Here is a 25,746-nt window from a genome sequence, read left to right as displayed (position 1 = left end):
GCTCTGTGCTTAGGTATCACTCCTGGTGGAGCCCAGGGGACCATATGAGGTGCGGGGGATCAATACTGAGTTGGTTGTGTACAAGGCAGTAACCTGCCCGCTATACTTCAGCCCGGGCCCCCAGTGATCAGTTTCTTAGGACAGCGTAGGATAACACTTTCCTCGAAATTTACATTTCTTCACATCACAAACCTCTCTCTACAATCCCCACATTCAGTTTTGTGATACCCTTAGTTTTTATTTTTTCCCAAAATATCACCTCCTCATTTTGTTTGATATGCTTCTCAAACCATCTTTTCTTTTATTATTCCATTTCTGCACCCAGGTTTTAATGGTGTATTCACTATTAAATTTCTCATGATCCTTTTTTTTTTTGGAATATAAAAATAATACAGGCCCATCATAGGCAATATAGAAAATATAGGGAAATATAAGAAAGTATTTTCATTTAGAAATAGATATTTATGTTTGGCATTTTTGTATCTTGTACTTTGTGTGTGTGTGCATGAGTGTGTGTGAGGAAATTTTAATCTACTTATTTCATATTGTGTTCTTATAGAGTTGAGGTATCAGTATGTTTCTGGTTAAATCTATTAAATATTAATATTAAAAATGTAAAAATTTGCTTTTATATTTTTATTTTATTTTTATTTTTTTAATAATTTAAAAATTATATATATTATATATTACAATCTAGTTCTTACTCTTGGAGAACCCGGCAGACTACCACGAGTATCCTGCCCGCACCACAGAGTCTGGCAAACACCGCAGAGTCTGGCATATTCAATATGCCGAAACCCAGTAACAATGATGGGTCTCATTCCCCTGACTCTGAAAAAGCCTCAAATATGGCACTTTCTAAAATCTCAGGGCTAGGATGAAGGAGACATTACTAGTGCCTGCTCGAGGAAATCAGTGAACAATAGGATGACAGTGATAAAGTGAAAATAATTTAATTATTTATTTAATTTTTATTTTATATTATAAAAATTATTTGGTAATTTTGGTTTGGGGGGCCACATCCACTGATGCTCAGGGGTTACTCCTGACTCTGCACTCAGGAATTTCTCCTGGCAGGATTCTGGGGACTATATGGGATGCCGGGGACCGAATCTAGGTAGGCCACCTTCAAGGCAAGTACCCTATGCACCGTACTATTTCTCCAGCCCCTATATTTTTTTATTTTAATGGGTGCAAATATTCTCGCATATCAATAGAGCAAAATTTATTTAGTGCTTGAAGCTACCCATGACGTATTCAATATGCCAAACACAGTAACAATTGTCACAATGGAGATGTTACTGGGCCCGCTTGAGCAAATCGATGAAAACGGGAGGACAGTGACAGTGACAGTTTCTGTTATTGAAATTAGTGCTTGCTTACAAAATGTGCTCAGGCTCACATGTAGTCATTTCCAAAGACCGTGTTTAGATCTAGACAGTGTCAGGGTTCCCGCCTGTTCCCTTCTTTGTAAAATGGGGGTTAAATAAAATCATTCACTGGCTACAATTTTAACAAAATAAAATAGTCATCAACTCATAGGAGATGCAGGTAATGTACAGAACGGGGTACATTGTAAGTTCTGCCAAGTATGATGACTGCTTTTACATATAATCACTGATCTTTTAGTTTTTCACCTAGTTTCTCGAATTTAGGATATAGCGCAAACTGTCTTAATGACTTTAAACAATATTTTTCCAAATATGTTTCTAGAAAAATGCTGCCAACTTAAATTCACATAAATAAGTACCCATCTTAATGCCATCTCATGCCACTCTCCGGTCCTGGATATTTTTATCATTATTGTATGCCAGTGTAGCGATGGCACAGCGGTAGGGCGTTTTGCCTTGAACGCAGCCAACATGACCGATCCGGTTCAATTTCTCCACCCCTCTCGGAGAGCCCGGCAAGCTACCGAGAGTATCTCGCCCGCACAGCAGAGCCTGGCAAGCTCCCCATGACGTATTCGATAGGCCAGACACAGTAACAACAAAGTCTCCAATGGAGACGTTACTGGGCCCGCTCAAGCAAATCGATGAACAACGAGAGGACAGTGACAGTGACAGGAACATACTTGAAATTTGCATGTCTTTGGTTATGAAATCGCCCAGTTATACTCCTTTGCACATTGCTTATTGAGATTAATGCCCAATTTTCTATCGCCTCTTATTCTAAAGTCAGTAAGTTCTTTATAAAGTGTGGTGCCAAGCAGCTCAAGTTCAGTGACTACAACCTTCTGGTGGGAAGCGAGGGTCAGCGTGCTCATTTCCTTTGCACCTTGGCTGGCACATGTGAATGCTCAGCTCCTTCTTGCTGCCTGTATTTCATCATTGTTTGCAGTACACAGTGCGGTGCCTTGTGCATGGTAGGTAGCCTGCCCGCTCACATTGGCACAGGTGCCCTGGCTTTCATGGACCCTTTGGCCACAACCTCTGTTATCGCTCAGATGAGGCAGTAGTGCCTGAACTTGATTTCCCCCCCCCCCCCCAATGTTTGTAGTGGCTCTTCTAAAATTCTTCACGTATCCCTCACTTTGTTTCTAGGTGACCAACCTGAGCTTGTCAAGTGGCGTCATAAGCCGATGCAGTGCTTCAACCCCCCCCACCCTCCGGCCTGTCATCAGCCCTAGTGGCCCCACGTGGTCTCTACAGTCCGACCCCCAGGGTCCCGAGAGCCACTCCATCGCTCCTGGAAGCAGGTATGTGAAGGGCCAGGTGGTCCCATGGGGTCGTCATAAGCAGATGCATTGCTTCAAACCTCCCCGCTCTGACCCATCATCAGCCCTAGAGGCCCCCATTGTCAGTACAGTCCGACCTGTCCTAGACCACTGGCTTCCTCTCACGGGAAGGCCGGTGGCAGGCGCCCTCTCATTCCCCTCAGTGAAAAGGAAGTTCCTGGCACCATTGGGTGAACTCGCTTCTTGGTGAAAGAGCCAGCCTTTAAACTTGGTTTGCTTATCTTTGTCTCTCTTCTTGTCTCCTCATACCTTGTACATTGCCTTTCCGTAACTTCGGACTCTTTCTCTTTTGAAGGGCAGACTCGCTTGTGATGTTTTCATCTAGACTGTATAATTAAACTCGAGCAGCCTCTCTGGACATTGCTCATTTAGGAAGCACTGCTTCCTTGATGTAGTTGAGAGAAATGACAGAGGATAAAAATTGAAATAGATTCAGGCCATAAAGCAAGTGGCTTGTGTGTTAAAGCAGGAGCCCCGGGTACTGAATTCTAGTCCCCTGTCTTTACTTTAGGTCCTGTGTGGAAGAGCTGTGAGAAGCTGATTCCCAGTAGGTCGTGCTTTGGTGACTTTTAATTCGGCATTTCACTGCCTGCTCTAGGCACCAGAGTAGCTAGAGAGCACTGCAGTGATTTCGGGGAAGTGTTGTGATGGGCTGAGATATTGACCCCACCCTGGGGCCAGCTTTGCCCATCAGCTGCACTTTGGTCCTGCTGCCTTGTCTTGAGGTGCCTCAAGTACCTGTGTGTGGAGGAAGTTCACGAGCCTGCTGGGTTCCGAGTTTTACTTCAGCGACTGATGGGGAGAGTAGTTAACCCTCCTCAGGGAGCCCCTCAGGGGCTCCATCCATCAGACAGCCACCATTGCTGGGCTGGGTTGAGAGCATCCCCACCCAAGAGCGGGAGTGAGAGGGGCCGGGTCCCCTGACCCCCACCAACCCCCACGCCGTCCTGCTGAGTCTGCCTCTGGGTAACTGACCTGCCACAGCTTCTCTAAACATAGGTCATAAAAAAGAACTTCTCTTTATGCCATCTCACTTTCTTTGCCACGTAAAAATATTTCCAAATCTCCCATTTTCGTTTTACAGTCAGAGCCTTGTTCCTCTGGAAAACACTTTCCCTGCCAACTCGGGTGTATTGTCTGTCGGACAAGGCGACGGCTGTTTCCCACACTGTAAGAGAAGTGGCAGAACTGCACGCATCCGAGAGGTGGAGATGGAACATGTTTCAGCCTTGGACATGGAGGGGGTGGAGAGAAGGAAGAGTGTGGTGGGGGGCGGGGTGGGGGGAGGAGGGGGTCAAGCCTTCTCTCAGTAGCACCTGCCGAGGCCCAGAGAAGTGAAGGTTCTTAGTCGAGGTCGGCCAGTGCCTCCACCTAGCCCGTGACTGGCCGCCTCCCAACCAGTCTGTTGGGAGCTGCCGTCGAATAGGCCACGTGCCTCAGAAAGCAGCCCCTGCCCTCACCAGTGAAAAGAGGGCCTCTGCTTTACAGGTCAGTGATCCTCCCAACAGTCAGTCACCTCTACCTCTGGTCTTCAGACCAAAAAGATTCCAGCTTGTGCAGGGCAGGCCAGCCCCAGGAATCGGCACTGCCTCAGCTAGCCTCGGATTGCCACATAGCCTGAGACTTGGCTAGGGATTCCAGTCCCATGTAGGGTTCCCAGGGAACCCCCCCAAGTTCTTCCAGCCCTGCCTTTGATGTGGGACCCAGTCAGAACCCCCCAGCAGCCTTAGCTCACAGCTCCTCAGGCCAGTTGGCCATTCTCACCTGGTCAGTCACTGTTTTGTGGTGGTTTATTTAGTCTCTCGCTGTTTCTCCCTTAGTAGTTAGGGTGACTCAGGTTAATAAATGTGGGAGTAGAAGCTTAGAGATGCGCGTTTTATTACAGGTTTTGACACTGAAGTACCCCTCCACTATTCATTTCATCTTTTTTATGGATAAGCATGCTCACCTGTAAAACCCTGGCACATTCTGAGAGCTTCCAGATCACCTCGGAAGCACTTTGACCCTTGGCAGTGGGTGCTGAGTGAATCCCAGGCCCCCCTCCTGCTGCTTGTACAACAGCAATTGTGGATTCCACCTGATCAGTAAGGGTGATTCACCTCACTTGGGGGCGCCTCGGGAACAGACAGACGTGGAAAGTGGATCCCACGGCCGCCTGGACTTCTTATCTGCGTACTGGTGGATTCTGTGACTTGGTCGCCACAGGAATGAAAACTGGTGACTCATGCGAGCCCTGCATATAGTGTTATTTTTCATTTCCCTGTGGCATTGCTATTGTTCTCAATTTTATGGATTACACAAGTTCTCACCAGACAACCTTGTTCTTCCCCGGTTCTTTGAGGCCTACCCAAACATCGCCTCGGGGGCGCTTATGTCCCATCGGGTCAGCGTGAGCTCAGTACAGCTCCTCAAATCCCCTGGTTCGTTTGGTCTGTCTGGAGTCCCTGGGCAAGCTTTGTTGTGGGAGAGGAAGGCAGAGAGCCCACGGCTCGCCCAGACAGCCCGAGGCCTGGCCACGGAGCAGCAGCTCCCCAGACACTCCGGAGTTGGAGTTGGCCAGCCTTTCCTCTGTTGTTACTTTTCAGAGGTAATAAGTGAGATTAATTGCAGGCCTTTCTCCAGAAGAGTTAGTCAGGGCCAAACGCAGTCACATGGCGAGGAGGCTGAGGTGTGCCTCTGCGCAAGGCTGATTTAGAACTCTACGGTGGGGTCTCCGGCATGCAAGGGCCCAGTGCTCACTAATGCCTGTTTCTTTCAGGGTCTTTGGTATGTCAGTGGTTTTAAGACCAGGGTCTGTGCACTTTCTTTAGCCAATGAGATGGGTTGGTTTCTCGGGCTGCCTTTGAATTCCCTATGTTCTGGATGCTTAGAGGCCTGGTGACTGAGCAGAGATGCAGAGGTGGCCGGGCACAGTGGGGCTGGGCCCTAGCGGGCATGACCTAGGTGAGCTGTGCCCCATGGGGTCATGGCCAGTGTGTCTTTCTCTGCGAGACCTGGAAGGGTTACTCTGAAGCCTTGGCTGCTGCTTGGAATGATTCGGGAAGGACAGGGCCTCAGACGGCTTGGCAGGAGCCTGAGGCGCTGGTTTTTTCCAGTCCAGCCCTTCCTTGTGGATGGAGCTGTCAGGGAATCCCACGAATGTCTGGCTTCTGCCCCTTTGTATGTTTTTCCAGAGTTTGTCATTGAATTATTTTTATCCCTCCCTAGTTTTTTTTTTTTTGTACGTGCAACCTGAGGTTTTGTTTGTTCCTCGACATGGAAGGTGGGGTGGGTGGGGGAAGCACAAGTGTGATTTTTTTTTCCTCCTACTCTTTGTGATGGGGAGAGATGTCCAAGTATGGGCTGCTGGCCCTGGTGGACCCTGCTCGCAAGAACACCCGAATATCACACCTTTACATTCTTTCTGGAAAATGGGTCCAGTGTTGCCCAAGATTTTGAAAATTCAAGTGTCCTCTTGCCTTTGCCCTTTGCCCTCCTGTGATTTAGGAGTAAACTACACAGAACCTGCTACCTTGGGCTGGAGAGATGACTCAATGAGCCAAGTGTAGGCTGCGAATGCAGCAGGCCCGGGTTCCCTCCGTGGCTCCACATGGTCTCCTGAGCACCACCAGGAGCGACCCTCCTCCAGCACTACTGGACGTGGTCACAAACACCACAAAAAATGAATCTGGCACTTGGCTTGACAGAAATTTCAGAACAAGGTTTTCAGAGATTTTGTTTCTAATTTAGCTGATATGTTTCTCTTCTTTTAGATTGTTTTTTATAAATCCTGCCGTAGATCTAGATCTCTAGTTTCTTATATTTTTCATGTACAGTCAGTCCTCAAAAATAATGAATTTATTATTTTCTTTTAAAAATATGTTCTTTGGGAGCCAGAGAGATAGCTGAACAGTCGATAAGCACTTGCTTAGCAGGCAGGAAGCTCAGGCTTAATCCCCAGCACCACACGGTCAGAGAGCCCGGAATAGCACCCCGCCCCCACCCCCCCACTACCACCACCACCAAGTGTGTGCCCAAAACTACAACGGAAACGGAAAACACATCCTTTCACTGTCAGCGTGCCAGGCGGTGGTTTGTCCTGGGGAGTGATGCGCAGTCATGGGGAATAGCCTCGGTCTCAAAGCATTCACTGTCCAGACTCTTTCTGACAAGGGTCGGTGCTGGGAAGGCTCTGAAAGACTTGCAGAACCCAGGAGGCACCAGCTCCCTAGGTATTCCCGGGAGAAGTGTACGTCCACGGAACAGCTGAGAGCAGTGCCGGCACCCCCTGAGAGACCTTCCTTTCACAGCACAGGCAATTAGAAGAAAGGATCAGAAAGGGGAGGGGAGGAGAGGGGAGGATTCAGTCCAGTCACATGGATGAACCCTGGAAACATTATGAAAAGGAAGGAAGGCAGTCACCAAAGGACTAGCCAGCATGCTTGCCCTCCCATCAGGGTCGGTAGGATTCATGCTGGAGAAACAAGCATGGAGATTGCCAAGGGCCAGGAAAGGAGTGATGGGTGGCTCAAGAGCTGCGATTTTGCAAGATGAGAAGCTTTTAGAGCTCTGTTGCACAAGAGTCGAATTCACTTAACACGTCTGAAGTAGACACACAAAAATGGCTAAGTAGTACATTCAGAGTTACAAGCTTTGCCACCAAAACATAAGAAGAGGGATATAAGGAGAATATATAAGGATTTAAAAGAGAGCCCAGAACTGGAAAGATGGTCCAATAGGTAGGGCACTTGCCAAGCATGCAGCTGACCTAGATTGACCCCACATGGTCCCCAGTGCCCTGCCAGGAGTGAGCCATAAGCACAGAGCAGGGAGTAGCCCGTGTGCACTGTTGCTTATAGTCATAAAGCCTTCCCCTACAAAATTGTTTGGGGGTAATAGTGGTAGTTCTCAGGATCACTCGTCGTGGGGTTTGGGGGACCATATGGGATGCCAAAGATCAAATGTGACTCAACTGCATGCAAGGGAAGGATCTACTCGCTGTACTATCTCTCTGGCCCCTACGCTTTCGGGGGGTTTGGAGCCAGATGTAGTGATACTCAAGGCTTACGCCTACATCTGCACTCAGGGATCACTCCTGGGGGATCAAGGGACCTGTACAAGAATTATCCAGAGAACAGTCTTAAGGTTTTGCTCTGTGGGGGGTAAATGGGCTCTTCTGAGCTAGTCTTGATCCACTTCTCTTTGTGGGGTCGGGCCCTCTGTCCTGAAGATAGACAGCATGATATCGTAGAGATCTTGGAGAGGCTGTGGAACTTGCCCTCCTGAATCTGTGACATTCTATGACGTAGAGATCTTGGAGAGGCTGTAAAACTCGCCCTTCTGAATCTATGGTCAGTGAGCTCTGGCTCCCCTAATTCAGTTAGACCTCTGAATATCGCGAGATCTGTGAATATGGGGCGAGGGGTCGGGGGGAGGCAGGGTAGCTCCATGGCAGAGAATGCACTTCACGTGCGGGGGCTTCAGATTCCAGCCCCAGGCCTTTAATAATAATAATAATAACAACAACAACAATAATAAAATATAAGTAATAAATACCCAAATAGCAGCCTCCTCGCTCACTGTTCTGAGATGGGGCTGAGCTCTGTGTGAAAGTAGACCGTGCAAGGGCCCGGTTCGGGTTAGCTTCTTGAGAACCTTTGGTTTCCTTCCTAGAAAAAAGGGAAAAGGACAGAAAGCTGGGCTCGGTAGGCTCGGTGGGCTTGGGCAGATGAGGGCGTTGGCGGCCACATTGTGAGGCTATGAGAGCGCTGTGAGGGTGGTGAGGTGCTGTGGGCCCTGAGGCCATGAGGCGGCAGTGAGGCACTGTGAGGCGGCGGTGGGGCACTGTGAGGATGGTGTGAGGTTGTGAGGCGTTGTGGGGTGGCTGTGAGGTGCTTTTGGGACAGTGAGGGTGCTGTGAGGCTGTAAGACGGCAGTGAGGGGACTTTGGAGTGGTGATATGCTATGGGGCGCTGTGAGGGTGCAGTGAGGTACTGTGGGGCACTGTGAGGGTGTGGTGAGTGTGCACTGAGAGGCCTTGGGGTGCTGTGAGGGTGCCGTGAGGCACTGTGCGGCCATGTGCCTGTGTGGGCCAGCCTGGCCAAGATGTTTCCTTCGCCGACCCCGGCGTGGAAGGGCGACCTCTTTCTCTCAACAGGCCTTTCCTCTCTGCTATCTTCTCCGAATGTTGAAATTTCCACTGCAGCTCCGTGTTCCAGCCAGTAAACACTCATATTTTCCATCCATCCTGGGGGTCTGAGCGTTTTGGGAGCGCTTTCCTCTGGAGGAGTTGGGAGCTTGCAATTCTGTGCTTCATCCTGTTATATAAACAGCACGCGTGAGCCAACGGGCCCAGGCACAGAAAAGAAACCATTTGGGCTTGGGGGTAGGCGGGGGTTGCAAAAAAAAAGAAGAAAGCAACTCTGGCTTCACGTTGTGTGGAAGGGCCCCTTCACCCCCAGTTCCTCCCTCCATCTCGATAAAGTCAAGTCTGCCTCACGCCCTCCTCCTGAGGTTTGGCTCTCACCATTCCCTCCCCTCAAATGTGCTGTCCCTCCCCTCCAAGGTACGTCCGGTCCTTCTGGGGTGTGTGTGTGTGTGTGTGTGTGTGTGTGTGTGTGTGTGTGTGCGCGCGCGCGCACGCGCGGGCTGAAGACTTTCCCTCCCTCTGAGATTCCTGCTGCTCTCTTCAGTCAACACAGACTCTGCCCAGGGACTTGCTTGGGCATAGATGGCCACCCCACAGTCAGGCCATGCCCCACACACAGCCGAGGAGGGAGGTACTCACATTCACCACACTTGTGGGTGCGTGTGACTTGAAGCAAGTGCCCATCTTTCAGAGTGTTTATCACCAACTGTTGAAGTGTTCCAAAAGACAGGTAGCTAAGAAAAGCAAAACTTCAGGGGTTGTTTAAGGGCCAGAAAGATAGTACAGGAGTTATGATGCTTGCCATTCGCAAGTCGATTCTGGTTTCATCCCGCATACAGCATAGGGTCCCTCAAGCACTGCCAGGAGTCACAGAGCCAGGAAAAGATCCAGACCACTTTCAAGTGCGGGCCAAGCACCCCTGCCCCCTAGGAAGGTGATTTAAATACCGTCTTTAAACAGCCACATTACCTTCGGGAGATGCAGGGAAGGCTGCATTGGCAAGGGAGACAGCATTCATGTGCGCAGGGACTCAGAATGCCACCTCATGTTTCAGGCCTAAGTATTCTGGAAAGGCGAGGTAAAACTGTTGTCCTAATCAGTCTGTTTTACTTCAGAGGAAGTAACAGAATATTTTTAGTGTACAAAAATCATTATGAAGATGTGAGATATCTATCTATCTATCTAGATAGATAGATATACAACTGGGTTTTATAGTCTCTGGGTCCCAGCTCCCGGAAGAGAACAGCACAGAGTCTCCTGCCCCCGCTCCTGGCTGTCCTTGCTGGGGCCCCTTGGAGGGGGGCGGGTTGTGTTTCCCTCCCCACCCCGAACAGAGCTCTGGCAGCCGAAGACCTCCAGAACCAGCCACAACCATGCTGAGACCACTCCACATGCTTGAAGGTACCGGCAGAGGAATAAAGGCATGCGGGTCCCGGGGCTGAGATCTTCAAGCTTGCTCGGATTGGGGCTGAGCATCCTCCACCCAGATCCTCCATCTTCCAGTAGGCAGGGATCACACCTACCAACTGACCCCCCCGGTGCCATGTAATCCCATCAATGACCAAGACCCAGAGACTATAAAACCCAGCTCCCGGATATCTTATTATCTCATTCTTACTTTGGATAACACTGTTCCCGGACGAGAACAGTGCAGTCTCTGCCCCTGCGCCTGGGTGTTCCTTCCCGGAGTCCCTTGGAGGGGAGCGGGTTGAGCTTTCCTCCCCGCCTCGACCAGGGCTACGGCAGCCGAAGACCTCCAGGACCAGCCACCACCATGCTGAGACCACTCTCCGCACACATGAAGGTACTGGCAGAGGGACAAAGCCACGCGGGTTCTGGGGCCGAGACCTCCAAGCCTACTCGGATTGGAGTCGAGCATCTTCCACCCAGATCCTCCAAATTCCAGTAGGCGGGGGTCACACCCACCACCTGACCCCCTGGCGCCATGTAATCCCATCAGCGGCCAAGACTCAGAGACTATAAAATTCAGATCCCGGAACCGCGCGGCCGCATTCGCGGCCGCGCGACATCTTAACAGAACATTTTTTTTGACATCTTATTGTCTTATTCCTACTTTGGACAAACTTGCAGGCTATCGAATGTAGCCTGCCCACAGGGCAGAGTCTGGCAAACTCCCCGTGGCGTACCAAATATGCCAAATACCAGTAACAATGATGGGTCTCATTCTCCTAAATAGCCTTGAATATAATCTCAGGGCTAGGATGAAAGAGACGTTACTGGGGCCTGCTCGAGGCAATCGACAAATAACAGAATGATGAAATGAAATGAAATGAACTTTGGATAAACTGGCAGGCTACTGAATGTAACCTGCCCACACGGCAGAGTCTGGCAAACTCCCCGTGGCATACCCAATATGCCAAATACCAGTAACAATGATGGGTCTCATTCTCCTAACCCTAAAGGGCATTGAATATGGCACTTTAAAATCTCAGGGCTAGGACGAAGGAGACATTACTGGTGCCTGCTGGAGGCAATCGACAAACAACAGGATGATCGTGATCGTATATATACACACATATGTATATATAGTGAAATATTATGCAGCTGCAAGGAACAATGAATTCATGCAGTTTGCTGCAACTTGGATGGAACTGGAGGATGTCATGTTAAGTGAAGTCAGTCCCACAAAGAAGGGCAAACGAGGTAAAACTCGCTTATCAGTGCTGTACAGAACAACTGGGTGAGGAAATGTAATGTAGTGAAGGGGGCATGCCTAGATCACCCTTGACTCTAAAGTGCAGGGAGAAGGACAGATGAAAGAAATCGAGGGTGAAAGGAAGAATAGGGGAAAGACTAGCACGCATGAGCCAACGTGCCCGGGCACAGAAAAGAAACCATTTGGGCTTGGGGGTAGGCGGGGCTTGTGAAAAAGAGGAAAGTGACTCTGACTGGGAGTTGTGTGGGAGGACCCCTTCGCCCCCAGTTCCTCCCTCCATCTTGATAAAGTCCAGTCTGCCTTGACTTGGGAAGGTGAAAGGGAAGTAACACGGGAACGGAGGTCAAGGGCCTTGCGTAGGGGTGTATGGGAGAGTGGTATCTCAAGCCCAGACTCAGCTGCATTGAAAACATGAGACCCAAATGACAACCTCCAGACTTTGTAATGCTCCTGTCAAGGAGGCAGGCTGGGTGGGTAAGGCAGTAGGGGATGAGGGGACATGGGAACACTGGTGGAGGGAAGTTGATGCTGTGGTCGGATTGTACTATAACATCATATGCCTACTATAACATCATCTATCAGCAACATTGTAAATCATGTATTTTTTAATTTAAAAATTTTAAATATTTTTTTAAATGATTAAGCTAAGTTTTTATTGATTGAGCTTTGAACACAGTATTCAATACCATGCTTTGTCTACTTCTTTTGTGCGGTGGGGAGTTGGGGAGGGTGTCACACCCACTGGTGGTGCTCAAGGCTTACTCCTGGCTCTGCCCCAGGGGATCATATGGGGTCCCGGGGATTGAACCTGGTCAGCCACATGTAAGACAAGTTCCTTGTCCTCTGTATTTCTTTCTAGCCCCTGATCTAATTCTAAAAAATAAGTGTTACCAGGGGGCAGGGATATAGCTCAGTCGTAGAGTCTTGTGTGTGTGAGACCCTGGGTTCAAGTCCCTACACTGCTAAAGAGGAGGGCAGGGTGGGAGGCACAGTTTATTATCTTTCTGTGAGAAAAAGAAAATATGGTCATATCTCAGTAATGTTACCGTAGTCTAGAAGGAGTTCAGAGAGAAAAGCAGGTTTTCTAATGTAGCAAGTAAGGAAACCATAAGTGGGATGTACATAAAGATTCGAGGTTTTTTTTTTCTTTCTGCAGTTGGACTGCACTAAGGAAAATGAAGCAGATGAAAGAAAGAATCTGTCTGTATTACATATCCCCCGGTGTCTGGCTAGCAGCTCGAGCCCAGCACTGACGTGTAAAGTACAAGTTACAGAAAAGAAGAGCTGTGTTATCTTCCATCAATGCTGACTCGATAGTGTATTGAAATATTGGGGAAAGAAGGAAAGTGAACCTGACAGTTAGGGTCCAGCTGGGACGGACAGGCCTCCTCCAGGAGTGAATCCAGTGGTGATCCCTCAAAAGTTAACGTGTATTTAACTGTCTCCTTGATGGAAGTGCCGGATGAGCTCTGAAGACGGTATCTGGCAGGGTCTCTGGCCCCAGAGGAAAATTAATCATCATGCTTATTTTTATTAGCACAGTGGCCCTCACACATTATGTACTGGTTGAATCCGAGGATCGTGCCACAAGTGGTACAAGTCAGGAGAGAAATGGATGGCCCTGACTAGAGAAGGCGGGGAGACTTGCCCTGTAGGAAAGGATGGGGCGCTGAGTGTGCAGGGGAAGATAGGCCCCTGCGCCGCCGTCACACCACCAGGAGACACTGCAGGTCTGTGCCCTGCCTCCTGCCTGCCTACCTGCCCCCACGCTGAAGGTTCTGTAAAGGGACCCGGGCGTGGGCCATGGCCCTGTGGAGCTGGAGTGGGCAGCTCAGCAGGGCAGGGGACACTGCTGCCTTGTTTGTTTTCATTTTCGTTTCATTTTTTTCCACGTTTATTTTTAGTAAGGCATCATTTCTATACAGTACAATTTATGTACAGAGAAGTTATTTTGGTATGCAGTTGTATGAATTATGAGCATGCAGCTGTGTAACCACCAGCATAATCGAGATGTGGAATAGTCCTTCGGCCACAGTAGTCTCTCTCAGGAGCCGTATGTACAGTTCCTGGCAAATATGGGGCCTGTGCCTCTCTCTCTCTCTCTCTCTCTCTCTCTCTCTCTCTCTCTCTCTCTCTCTCTGTCTTTGTCTTCCCCTCTCATGCACATGCACACGTTGGAAAAAGGCATTTGAGACACCCATGATGAGTGGTAAACGCTCCTTTTTTTTTTTATTGTTCAGTGATATTGCTTTGTATTTGTGTGTGTGTGTGTTTGAGAGAGAGAGAGAGAGAGAGAGAGAGAGAATGTGTGTGTGTGTGTATGTGTGTGTGTGGTGGGCGGTTGAACTACAGCCAGCAGTGCTGCTCAGGCCTTTCTCCTGGCTCTGCTCTCAGGGATCAGTCTTGGCAGGGCTTGGGGGACCATTTGGGATGCTGAGGATTGAGCCTGGGTTGGTTGCTGCAAGATGAGCACCATACCCACTGTTGTCCCATTCTCCCTTTTCCTTTCTCTCTTCCTCCACTTCTCACTCCCTCCTCTCTCCTTCTCCCCCTCCCTCCCACTGGCCCTTGACTTTTTGTGTGTGTTTTCCCCATTAAAATTTTTTTGTTATTTTACATCAAGGTATCAGAGTTTGCAGTACTATAGGTGTTGTCATTTTAGTTGCAGAACTACTGCACCAACCCATCCACCAGTGTTGCAGATCCGTCCACCACTGTCCCACAGTCCCTCCCTCTCTCCCCCTTTCTCTCCTCCTCTTCTCCTCTTCCCGTCTTCCTCCCCTCCCCCCACTTTGTTTCTTTATACTCTGCCTGTGAGTAGGGTCCTCTCATTTATTTACTCCTCGCTCTTTCTACTTTTAATTTTGCTCTTACTGTTTGTTTTCTTTGTCAAGACCGTGATTAAAAGGGGGACCTTTCCACAGTTCAGAAAAGGTACAAAAGATGACAGGGGAGGCTAAGGCTGAAATTTAGCGCTCAGCTGTGGACGGGAAGGAGAAGGGTGCTAGCTTGCTAGGGGAAAGGAGAAGAATGTGCAGGTGTTAAAAGCACTTTTGGGGATTCAGGGACTTGAGTGGGAGTAGTCTGACTGAAGCAGAGTTCCTGGAAGAAATAATGTTTCAGTCACAACACTTGGTTGCAAATGGCTGAAACTGACATTAAGCACCAGCATCCCAAAAAAAGTTTTTGGTTCCTGTAACTGAAAGGTAGGGAGTTGTCATGGGGGTCCAGGGTGGATCATTGGTCACACTTCCTGCTTTTCCTCCAATTCACAACTGAGAAATTGTTTTAAAAGCCGGAGACGGCACTAGATTGGCCATCAGGATTATCTGGACCAGGATAAAGTGGGGCCTCTAGCCTGAGCGTGCGGCACAGCTAGGTTCCTGGCTCTCAAGCTGGATTAATCTCTTTTACTCTGAACATTTTCTTCATTGATATTTTTTGTTTTTTTGGATGTTTTGGTGGAGATTTTGTTTGTTTTGAAATTGAATTATTTTCTAGGCCAAATATCCGTTTTGTGTTTTCCCCTTTTCTGTGGTGCCGGAGATGGATCCCAGAGCCTGGTGCACTGGACCACAGCCCTGCCCCCTTATTGATATGTTGTGCACTTTGATAATTAAAACAAGTTTGAGGAAGACATGAAAAGACTTTCTAACACACGCTAGACTTAAAAGTGAAAAAAGAAAAGCAAACAAAACCCTTGGCCTGATTTCCAAGGAGAGCAGCTGGCTCCTGCCCTGCGCCCCTGCCCCTTCTCCCCTTCCCCCGCTGTCAGTTCCAGCCAGTGCCGTGGACTTACTGTCCACCCCACTGCCTTATGTGTGCCCTTTCACGCCACGCCTCCTGTTGTGGGCACTGGGAGCATTCCGCCTCTGCTTAGCAGAGCGCCAGCCGTCCTGTACCGTATCCCGGTGCGCTGGAATCAGCAGGCTCTTAGCAGTGAGGCACGGTCACTAAGGCAAGGACAGAAGGGACGGGCATCCTGTGTCTCAGTCGTGTCCAAATATCCAGGCCCCTTTTCCCTCTAGGACTCGGTCAGCCTCAGGAGCCTTCTGCCACCTCCCCTGATCACCCTAGCAGGGCCCTGCAGGATCTCTCTCTCCTCCTTTGCTTATTCTCTGGACCCAGGTTCCTGGAAGCTGATTCAGAGACAGCCCTGGCCGAGTGCACAGCGCTGCTTCCTGAAGCCTGGGGCCTTATGTCCTTCCTCTCCCAGATAACTGGAAGTGTTGGGCGAAAAACCCATTGCCCCCTTCTGAGCCATGTTCTCCATGCTGCTGCACACCTTAGGCTGTTCTTATCAGGGACAGAGGAATAGAGGCAGGATGTGGAAGAAGAGGAAAAGGCAGGCAACAAATCATTCTTTCCCCACTATCCTTCCATCCCCACCTCCATCCCCCCCCAAGACTCTAGAAGCATCCCTGGCATGAGAGAGCATCCTTTCTCCTGGCAGCCCAGTGTGGGGGCACTCTGTGCCTCTTCACCCCCCTGTTCTTCCTTATCCTCGCTGGCTCCTTCATTCGCTAAGCTCACTGGTGCCACCTCCCTGTGTGTACTGGCTGCCCACCTCTTCCGTGGTGCTATTCCCCCCGGGGTTGCCTATTTGCTTTCCCTCTTGCATTAGGTCGTCAGTGTTTTGAAGGCTGAGCACGAGTCTTGCACATGGAAGAATAAATGGTGCCGTCCAGTATTAACCACACGTGGGGATATTCATCAGGGAAGATGAAAACCGCACTTTCTCATGGGTCAGACTGTCTCCTGCCCCCAGAATCCGGTTCAGCACCTGTGGCTCGTGGCTGCCATACGGGGCAGTGCCAAACTAGGTGGTGGAAAAGACCCGGAACTCGGGGATTCAAAGGAAAGTAGAAGGGATACGGCTCTCAGGCAGGCAGGGGTTCTTGGTTCTCGTCTCCTCCTCTGGGAGGTGGCAGCTCCACAGGGGCGGCCCTGGGCAGAGCTGAGGCGCAGCAGGGGCGTTTTCTGAAGCTAAAGCCTTGGCTCCGGGTGCTGTGTGGCCAAGGGGGAGGCAGAGAGAGGCTCCTCTCTGTTGGTTTCTGGGCCGTGCCCGTGACTGGAGGCTGGGGGAGAGGTCTTGGCTCCCTGACTCCGTGCCAGTCCGTCCCCCCACCTGCTTGGCTGGCAGTTCTGAGGCGGCTGGCAGAGCCGCTCCAGCTCTGGGGAGCAGAGCCAAACATGCGGAAGTGGTTCAGTGGACGAGCTCCCAGGGAAGCGGTGCCGGGCAGGGGTATGGGTGGGTCTGCCCGAGGCTGCTCGGAGAGGCCAGGTCTGTAAAGTTTTGTTTTAGCAGCTGCCAGCGATGCTGCTTCAGCACTTGTAGCCTCTCCCCCTTCCTCTTTCTCATTCCCTCCCTCTCCCACCCCTCCCTCTCTCTCCTTTCCTCTCTTCCCCTCTCTCCTCTCCCTCTCTCTTCATCCTCTCTCTTCCTCTTTCTCCCTCTCCCCCCTCATTCCCTCTCTCCCTCCCTCTTCAGTTTTCTCCCTCTCCTTCCTCCCCCCTCCCTCTCTATCTCTCTCCCACTCTCTCCCTCTCTCCCTCCTTCCCTCTGTCTCTTCCTCCTCTGGTACCTCTCTCCCCCTCTCATTCTCTCTGCCCCCTTGTCCCGTCCTCCCCTCCCTGTTTCTCTCCTCCTCCCCCTCTCTCTTTCCCTCTCTCCCAGTCTCTGCCTGCCTTCAGGTCGCTTGCTGCCCGTGTTGCTTTGCTCCACACACATCCCCGCATACACAGTGGAGCAGGGCGTGGGGTGCCAATGGAAGTGTGGGGGGAAGTGGCTAAAGAGAGCCCTCCTGCCACTTCTGACTCCTCCTCCGCTGTGAAGTAGCCTCTTAATGCGCCCTTTTCCCGGTTCAGCTCTGACCCTTTCTGATCACCTGCCAAAAGGGAGGCAAACAGCGTAGTCCTCTTCTATTTTGGGAAAGTAGTAAGTTTTGGAAGCTGGAGGCCCTCCCTCTGGCAGATGGCTGGGGACCTCACTCGGAATCGGACCCCTCCCTCTGCCCGAAGAACAGGCGAGGCCCCCCCCCCCCCCCAGCCCTCCTGGTGCTTGGAGTCTTGGAGCAACTTTCTCCAGCTTCCATCTTGCTCCCCGTCAGCCCCTCAGCCTTTAAAAAAGAGGCAGTAGTAAATGTTTGTGGCCGGATCACACCCCAGTGCCTCAGCGGGCGGGCGGAACCCTCCAGAGTCCTCTCTCCACACTTCCTACTCACGTGTTTCTGTCACGTGCGACCCACACTCGCCTGGGCCCTCTCCCGTGGCGCCCGTTCCTTCCTTCCTCAGACACTGTTCCGGGGGCCTAGTGGGTGCTCCCTGGTTGAATGACCTCTCCTTTCTGGGTTATTCTTCCCCTCCAACCCCCCAAAACTTTTATTTTTTTTTAATGTTTGAAATTTTATTTAAAGCACCTAAATAAAATTTGTCTACAAAGTTGTCCATAATACAGTTGTTTCATCTACAAAGTTGTCCATAATATAGTTGTTTCATCTACAAAGTTGTCCATAATACAGTTGTTTCACACGTTCCTTGTTCCAACACCAATTCCACCACCAGGTTGGCCTTCCCTCCACCCATGTCCCCAGTTTCCCACCTGCCTCTCCAGCCTGCCCCTTAGCAGGCACTGAATAATTTACTTTCTGTTGCTTGTTACAACACAACAGCACATGGAAATAGCAAAAACTAGTTCTGTAAGAGACGGTTTGTGAAACCTGTCAGATCTCACAGTGGGGTTACCAAAGTCATTGTCTGAGGGTTTCCTGAGCTGTTTGGTGCTAGTTGAGCCTTCTGTGTTACTGTTCTTGCTCATTGAGCTTAGAGGCCTTCTCGGTAACTTTCCCCGCTAATTAACTCTGCTCCAGCGGGGCTGTTCGGGCTGTGAAATTAGTGCATGCGGCCGCACACTAGGAGCTGTGGAACCAGGACGATTCAGCAGCTTGGCGTCTCTTCTCAATTAGTCACGGAGCTGTGAAGCTGGGTCACTTGTATGTTGGAGAGTGTTGGTTGTGGGTGGAGTGCTGGGCCTTTCAGCAGGGCGGGGAGCTGGCCTGCCCCCATCCCAAGAATGCTCCAGACCGGGCTAACTGGGACAATTCAGAGGCAGTGTCTCTTGGATATTAAGTCCCCTCCCATATTCTTTTATTCTTCATTTTATGTCTTTGTTTTGTTTTGAGGCCACACTCTGTGGTGCTCAGGGCTTATTCCTGGCTCTGTGCTCGTGGATCATTCCTGGCGGGGCTCAGGGGACCCTGTGGGGTGCTGGGGATCGAACCTGGGTCAGCCACGTGCAAGGCACGCACCTTACCTGCTACGTGCTCTGGCCCCCATTATTTCATTTCATTTCATGGGCATGCATGGAGTCGCACCCGTGGCCCGGAGATACCCTCTTTCAAAGGCAAGAGCAATCTTTCATTCCTACCCAGAGAACCTGGACTAGGCCCAGGACCGCCTGGAACTTCCTGTAAACCACTGGACAGAACTGACGTCTTACTTTGCTGAGGATGTGGCCTAATGTCACAGGAGTCCCATGTGTATGTGCTCTGTAAACTCTGTGCCAGACTGGAGAAAGAGCTCCGTGCACTAAACTCAGGCGTTCCCATCGCAGGAAGCCCGAGGTCGATCCCCACCACCACACAGTCCCCCGAGCACCAAGCTGAGAGTACCCCTGAGCACCACCAATTAGATATGGCCCCTCTCCCCCAAACAAAGTAAAACAAACAATCCAGTCTCCTGCACTTGCGATGGGGGTATTTCCAGCGCCAGTCACACGTAGCCCTCGAAAGTAGTGATGTTTGTTTACACTGCCTCTGATCCACTAATCTCTCCCCAGCTGAGGTGAATCACAGGCCCAGCCCCTCCTGACTCAGCTTGGCAAAGGCTGCGTGCACGAAAGCTCGTTCCAGGCACTCTTTGTCATCACTTCTTCCATCTGCAGGTTCTTCCTTACAGGCCTGGATGTGGTGGGGGGGGGGTGTCGAGGCTTTTTCTGAGGAGGCCCCTGCTCAGCCCTCAGCAGAACTCCCAGTTTTAACCCCCTCCTTCCTGGAGAAGTACACGGTCCCTGCTTAATTCCCCGAGTAGAGCTCTCCTTGCTACCCCTGGGCCCCTCTCTCCTCGGTGTGGCCACCGCCTTCTGCAGCCAAGCGCCCCCGGCCCCCAGCTATGGTCCTCCTCCCCCTCCTCCTGCCCAGCCCACCCCAGTAGCTGCCACCTGTTGCGGGGGTGAGGGGTGGTGTCCTTTTTGTTTTCCTCTCCCTGCCCAGACTTCAGCCACACCCCACCCTCGTTCCAGGCATCTCAGACTGCCTTCTCTTCCTCCCTCTGAGGGCACGGCCCTCAGCCAGGAGGGCTGTTCCCCTTGGGTAGACGTTGATATTTGCAGCAGTGCCCAGGACTGCCACCAAGACCCATCTCTCCAGGTGTATGCTTCTCTGTGAAGGGTCGCTTCAGCCAGTGCTGCCCCTGGACACACTGTCCATTGTTTGGCTTGACAAGACCCAACTTCTCTGCCCTTAACATGCCCGTTATCTTCGCACTTAAACATGGCAACCCTGGGTTTGAGTGCATGGGTTTAGTTCAGAGGCAGATTAACCGAGTCCCTCCCCTTTTAGCCACTGGGGAGCCCCACTGCCGAACCTCACTTTATAAGTGTGAAGAGAATGCTGCTTTGGATGTTCTCAGGAGTGAGTGGGAATTCAGCACCCCAGGACAAGCAATTCTGTCCACAGCATCAGCACATGGTGCAGGCTCAGTGCATCTGTTTTACGTTGGCAAGCTGTAGCTTGTGCAGATTCTCACGCAGCCCCGATGGCTCAGTGAGGACTGGAAGCCCGGGCTGCACTCCTCTGCCTGCCCAGTGACTCTCCCATGGGGTTTCCTCCTGACTCCTCCTCAAAGGGTTATTTGTTCATTCAGCAAACGTTGTGTAACGGGGATGTTGCCAGGCTCCATCCAACCAGGCCCAGGGCCAGAAGGATGAACTCACTCTGCCTTCCTGGTGTTTCCAGTGGGTGAGACCCAAAGCCAGCCAGGAGGAGGCCTCACGGGGCTCTAGGAACAGGCTGTGGCAGAGGGAACCTGAGCAGACCTTGTCGAGGACAGAGCAGTAGGGCTCTGTTTCTCCCTGGGAAAATGGCAGCAGCTGGGGTGGAGGCAGGAAGCCTGGATGAACACAGCCACGGTTTGCTGCTGTGCAGTGGGAATTAGGGTAGGTTGGGGCAGGGTGGGGCGTGAGCATGGGGCATATAGGAGGGGGGGCAAAGAAGGAGGGTTGGGAACCAAAACCACCCCAGAAGCTCTGCTCAGGGGACCTATCCCATTGGCTTCCCTTGTCCCCAGCATCAACTGAAGAGATCAGAGGAACAGTCAGTCTTGTTTAATGCTCTGGTTTTTTCTCCCTAAGGTTCCTACCTTCCTCCCTGTGTATTCTCAAAATGATAAGTGTGCAAGGGCTCTCTTCTGCCACGTGCCGCTTACCCACCCCAGCCTACAGCCACCACCAACAGACACATGAAAGAGGGAACAGGGCAACCAAGCTGGTTGGTGATCAGTTGCCGTTTATTCTATTCTTCCCATGCGCCTATTCCAGTCCCACTGTACACTCCTTTCCAGTCTCACACTCCACTCATTCCCATCTCCTTCTGTCCCCACTGCTACTCTCCTAAGTAGACCCTTCTTTGCCGGGTCTGAAGCCCCAGTCTGGAGCCCAATCTCCAAGCATACAGGGTAGCAGCTACATCTAGGTCAGGTAGCACAGCCAACATATATAAAGCCCTTCCCTTTCTTCCCAGAATCTCTTCTAAGACAAAGATCTCCTGCTAGGAGATCCTCTCAAGGACGGAATTTCATCTAAGTATACTTTTCCTTTCCTTAGTCCATAAATAGTCATCTTAGACTTACTTCTTAATAACCTTACTAGACATTTTGTATGGACACAGAGAGGGTGGTTCTCCTGGAGACATCTCCCTGTAGATACCAGATTACAGTTCCCAGGCTAGAATCGTCCTTCCTAACCTTAGCAGGGTCCATGTCCAGTCACTTTTCTTTGGGTCATGGCAATCTATCCACGATCAAGCTCTTTAACTTATTATAAGTTTTATGGCACTTGACTAGTCCCATTTTGATGCCAGGGTAGCTCACAGCTTGCTCCGGGTCCATCCAGTCCCTTCATCAGAACCCTACTTTGGGGTGGCAGGAACTAAGGGTATCTGAGGTATAAGTCAAGTAAATATGACAGATGCCCAGGAGTAAATGTTATTCAGAGTCAGTTAACCCCCAAGTTACAAAAGCATAGTATTAACTGTCTTCCTGTATCTATACAAAAAGAACATTGCTCTTAAATAAACTATGCAAAGGACATAAGGGAAGGAGAAAAGCAATATTTCGCTTACAGATACAAAATTCAGAGTCCTTAGAAGAATCTGACCTTATAGGTCACAACAGGCTCTGATTTGGGGATAATGGTGATTCACAGATAGGGGAAGCAAAGCACAGAGGAGAGGTTAAAGGAAAACACAGAGGAATGGGAGTGCCTCTGGAGCACTATAACCCAATAAACCTAAACTCCTTGCAGCAAGGGAGAAAGGACAAACCAATGTCATCCTACAACTCCCCTTCCCCTTCCCTGCTCTGGTCAATGTGCAGTCCTTCCATCCTAGCCCATTCTCACTCTCTTCACCCTTCTCCTGCCACTCCACCCAGCAGCAGGTCTGCTAGCCTGTACCCTAGCCTTCCCACAGTGTTAAGAAGTGACCATAGGTCTTTGCTCCGTCCCCTTCTTTGAAGCCAGTGCTCTGACTCTGTGCCCCCAGCCCCTGAGTGTGGTATCTGACACCACTGCTCACTGAGTGGCTGTGGACGAATAGAAATTGTGGACCAGGGCCGCAGATACAGAAGGGGAGGGGCCAGTCCAGGGCTTCCACATGCTTGGGGGTGTGAGTGCCTCCGGGAAGCTGCCACCCTTTCTCTCTAAGTAGCCTTCCTCAGGGAAGGGAATCCTCCTGGTGACTCCCAGCTGAGGCGGACCAGTGTCGCACTTTGTCCCTGGGTGGCTGGAGTGAGATGTGGCACCCAGCCTCTCATCAGGATCCTGTGCTGCATGAGTGCAGCAGCTTAGTTACTGCCCTGACTGGGCTCTGAGGAAAGTGTCCTGAGGAAAGCGTCCTCTGAGGAAAGTGGCCTGGGCACCACAACATCTGCACTCGGCACCAGCCCGACGTGGCATCATGCCTCTTCAGGCCCCGCCGGGTGACGCCCACCAGTGTATAAAATAGATATGTATCTTTCGTCCTGACTGAGCCTTACACACTGGTGCGGTTGTGTCATGACACCCAAGCCTTTTGCGGAAAGGTGCCTGGTAACCCACCTGGTCACCTGCAGCCTGGCCCCTCACAGGAGCTTTGGGGGGCCAGCAGCCCCCCAGGAGACCAGGCATTAGAGATCATGAGTTGAAGCTCATTCTTCTCTGCCACCACAGATTCATTACCCACCCCCTGGCGTTCGCCCTCTGGTTTTGTAGAACAAGTGGTCTGGAAATCAGCTCAGATCAGGAAGATTAGCAGCCTAACTGGGGATTCTAGCTGGAGGGTGTGGTTTCAGGTGTGGCCCAGGCATGCTGGAGTCACCCCAAGGCTTGCCTGGGGCTGGAAGGAGCTGTTTCTTCCCACAGGGTGAGTGAGTTTTTTGGCCGGAAGCCTCAGCTCCTCACCCATGGTCATCCTCCATCTGGGTGCCTGTGTGTCTCAGTGAAGCAGCAGTGGCTGCCCTCAGAATGACTCAGCAGAAAAATAGAAGCCAGAATGTCTTGTCAGACCCGGCCTCAAAAAATTGTGAACTCTCATTTTTAAAAATTCTAACTGTGGTCAGAAGCCCATAACATGGGGAATGGCCATTTTAACCATTTTGAAGTGTGCTGTTCACTATCATTAAATATTGCCATCATGCAGTTGCCTACCGCATCCACTTCTAGAACTTTCTTCATTTTGCAGAGCTGAAATTGTTCCCATGAAACAATAGCTTCTCCTCTAGACCTTGGCCACCACCATTCTACTTTCATCTTATGAATTTGACTGTTACCTCTTATGACTATGACTTGGTACCTCTTGTGGCAGGATCATATCTTATTGGTCCTTATAGCTACTCCGTGAAGCATAATAGCATTAAAGTACATAACAGGTCAGAATTGTCTTTTGATTTTTTGTTTTGGGGCCACACCCAGTGATGCTCTGTGGTCGTTCCTGGTGCTGAACGCAGAAATCATTGCTGGCAGTGCTTGGGGACCACATGGAGTGCTGGGGATCAAACCTGGTTCAGCTGCATGTAAGGCAAGTGCCCTACCTGCTATGCTACCGCTCAGGCCCAGAATTGTCTTTTTAAAAGAATAAGTAATGACCCATCGTATGTGTGTGTCACATTTTATGCGTCCGTTCATCTGTCAATAGATATTTAATTTGCTTCTCCCTGTTGGCTGTTGTGAATAATGCTTCCCTTAACACGGGTGTACAAATATCCACATCCCTGCTTTCAGTTCTTTTGGACCTATACTTGGGTGGAGCTATTACATGGCTTTTCTTTAATGCCGAATCGGCTCACTTTACTTTTCTTGTATCAGTCCCCTAAAGGAATGGCCCTGTGGCTTTGAGCCCCTGTCTTGCAAGTGTAAGTCACAGGTTTGGATCCCCTGGCAGCTCTGCCATGTGTGCTTGGGAAGCTCCACCACCTGGGATCCAGTTTCCGGTTGCACCGCAGCCAGCTGTGTGGGTGTGACCCCTCTACATGAGCGCCATGAGCAAAGAGAGTGTCGCCACCGTCAAGTGTGACCTCTGCTGAGTACATCCATGGGCACTGGAGTGATGGGGAAGCACAGCTTTAACCCGTGCTCTCAGCTCAGAGCACAGACCCGAGCAAGCTTAGCAGCCAAGTGTGCGGGCACCGTGGCACCCTTGCTGGTGGTATGTGGGTGACCCCCAGTCACTAACACAATACCTACGTGAGTGACCAGCGAAGGGCAGGGGAGACAGGTCAAAAGACTACTTGGGAGTGGCCCTCATTGGCATCCTGGTACCTATGGCACTCCTGGGAGTCCCTCCTGGGGGTGGGGGGGTGGGGGTGGACACAGTCTCTAGCCAGAGGATGGGGCCTTGTCCACTGTAGGTCTTGGAGATAGCCACAGAGGTGGCCTTGGTCACACTGTCCACGGGGAAGACAGAGTAGCGCCAGATGTGACCTCAAAATATAAATAATAATAATAGAAAAATACCTTTTCAAGTCCTTTGTCCATTTTTAAATCATTATCTGTTTTTTGTATTTTTTTTAAGTAAAATAGTTTTATCTAGAAGAATATAAGGCGAGTGAGAGGGAGAAAGTTACACATTGCAGGTTGTGATGTGGTGGCAGAGAATGCCATTGTTTGTTTTTTATTATTGAGTTTGAGGAGTTCTCTGTATATTTGGGGTATCAGTTCTTTAGCAAATAAATGATTTGCAAGAATTTTTACTCATTCTGCAGAAATCTGTTTACCCTGTTGATTGTATCCTTTGATGCACAAAAGGTTTGGATTTGGATGGACTGCAGTGTTGCTGGTTTTCCTTTTGTTACCATATCCTTGGCCTCATAACCAAGAAATCATTGCCAAATCCCATGTTGCGGTGCTTTCATTCTGTATTTTCTTCTGTGAGTTTTTCAGCTCACATACCAGTCTTTCAAACCCACTGTCATTTTCCCCCAGCCCTTACTGTTCACCCAGCCTGCTCCATTCTAGCTGAGAGGCGACATCGCGAGGGCCCTTGGGGCGCCCACCGGACAGCCAGTTCTCACTGTCATTTAGGGACACTTTCAAAAAGTGAGGTCATTCGGAAAGGTTAACAGTGAAGACAGGAATCCTGTGCCACTTCTCTCCCGGCAGTTCCCCAGCCTTGGTATTCCGTACCCTGGAGCACACTACTTTCTACTTTCAGCAAAGCATGATTTTTGTTTTTCGCCTTTCTGTGTCTGAACCATAGGTCTAGTCTGCCACTTGGGACTTTGACTTTCCCCATTGCTGTCTCAAAAGAGACAGACGTTTTGCATTCTTGTACCACCTCCTCCCAGCCGCCACCTGCCTTCCGCAGTTCCTGCAGCCACGTGCATACACGTTCCTGCCTTGCTTTCTTGCAGTAGACACACAGTGTTTTGGCTAACTCGGCGCTCATTTTTGCTCGT

The 25,746-nt window shown here is 50.5% G+C and overlaps 1 protein-coding gene across 9 annotated transcripts in view; it reads left to right on the top strand.

The window, feature by feature from the left end:
• The window catches only part of TTLL5 (tubulin tyrosine ligase like 5), a 286,995-nt gene that overhangs the window by 156,508 nt on the left and 104,741 nt on the right, over nt 1–25,746 (top strand). For all 9 annotated transcript variants that reach the window (XM_056133744.1, XM_056133741.1, XM_056133747.1 and 6 more), the window contains one exon: nt 2,544–2,698. In XM_056133744.1, the coding sequence (XP_055989719.1) occupies nt 2,544–2,698 (155 nt within the window). The remainder of the gene's footprint in view (nt 1–2,543; nt 2,699–25,746) is intronic.

This window comes from Sorex fumeus, unplaced genomic scaffold, assembly GCF_029834395.1.
Source record: "Sorex fumeus unplaced genomic scaffold, SorFum_2.1 ptg000098l, whole genome shotgun sequence".
Lineage (NCBI taxonomy): Eukaryota > Metazoa > Chordata > Mammalia > Eulipotyphla > Soricidae > Sorex > Sorex fumeus.
Note: the sequence above shows the minus strand (reverse complement) of the source record. Positions and strands in the feature narration are given on the sequence as shown.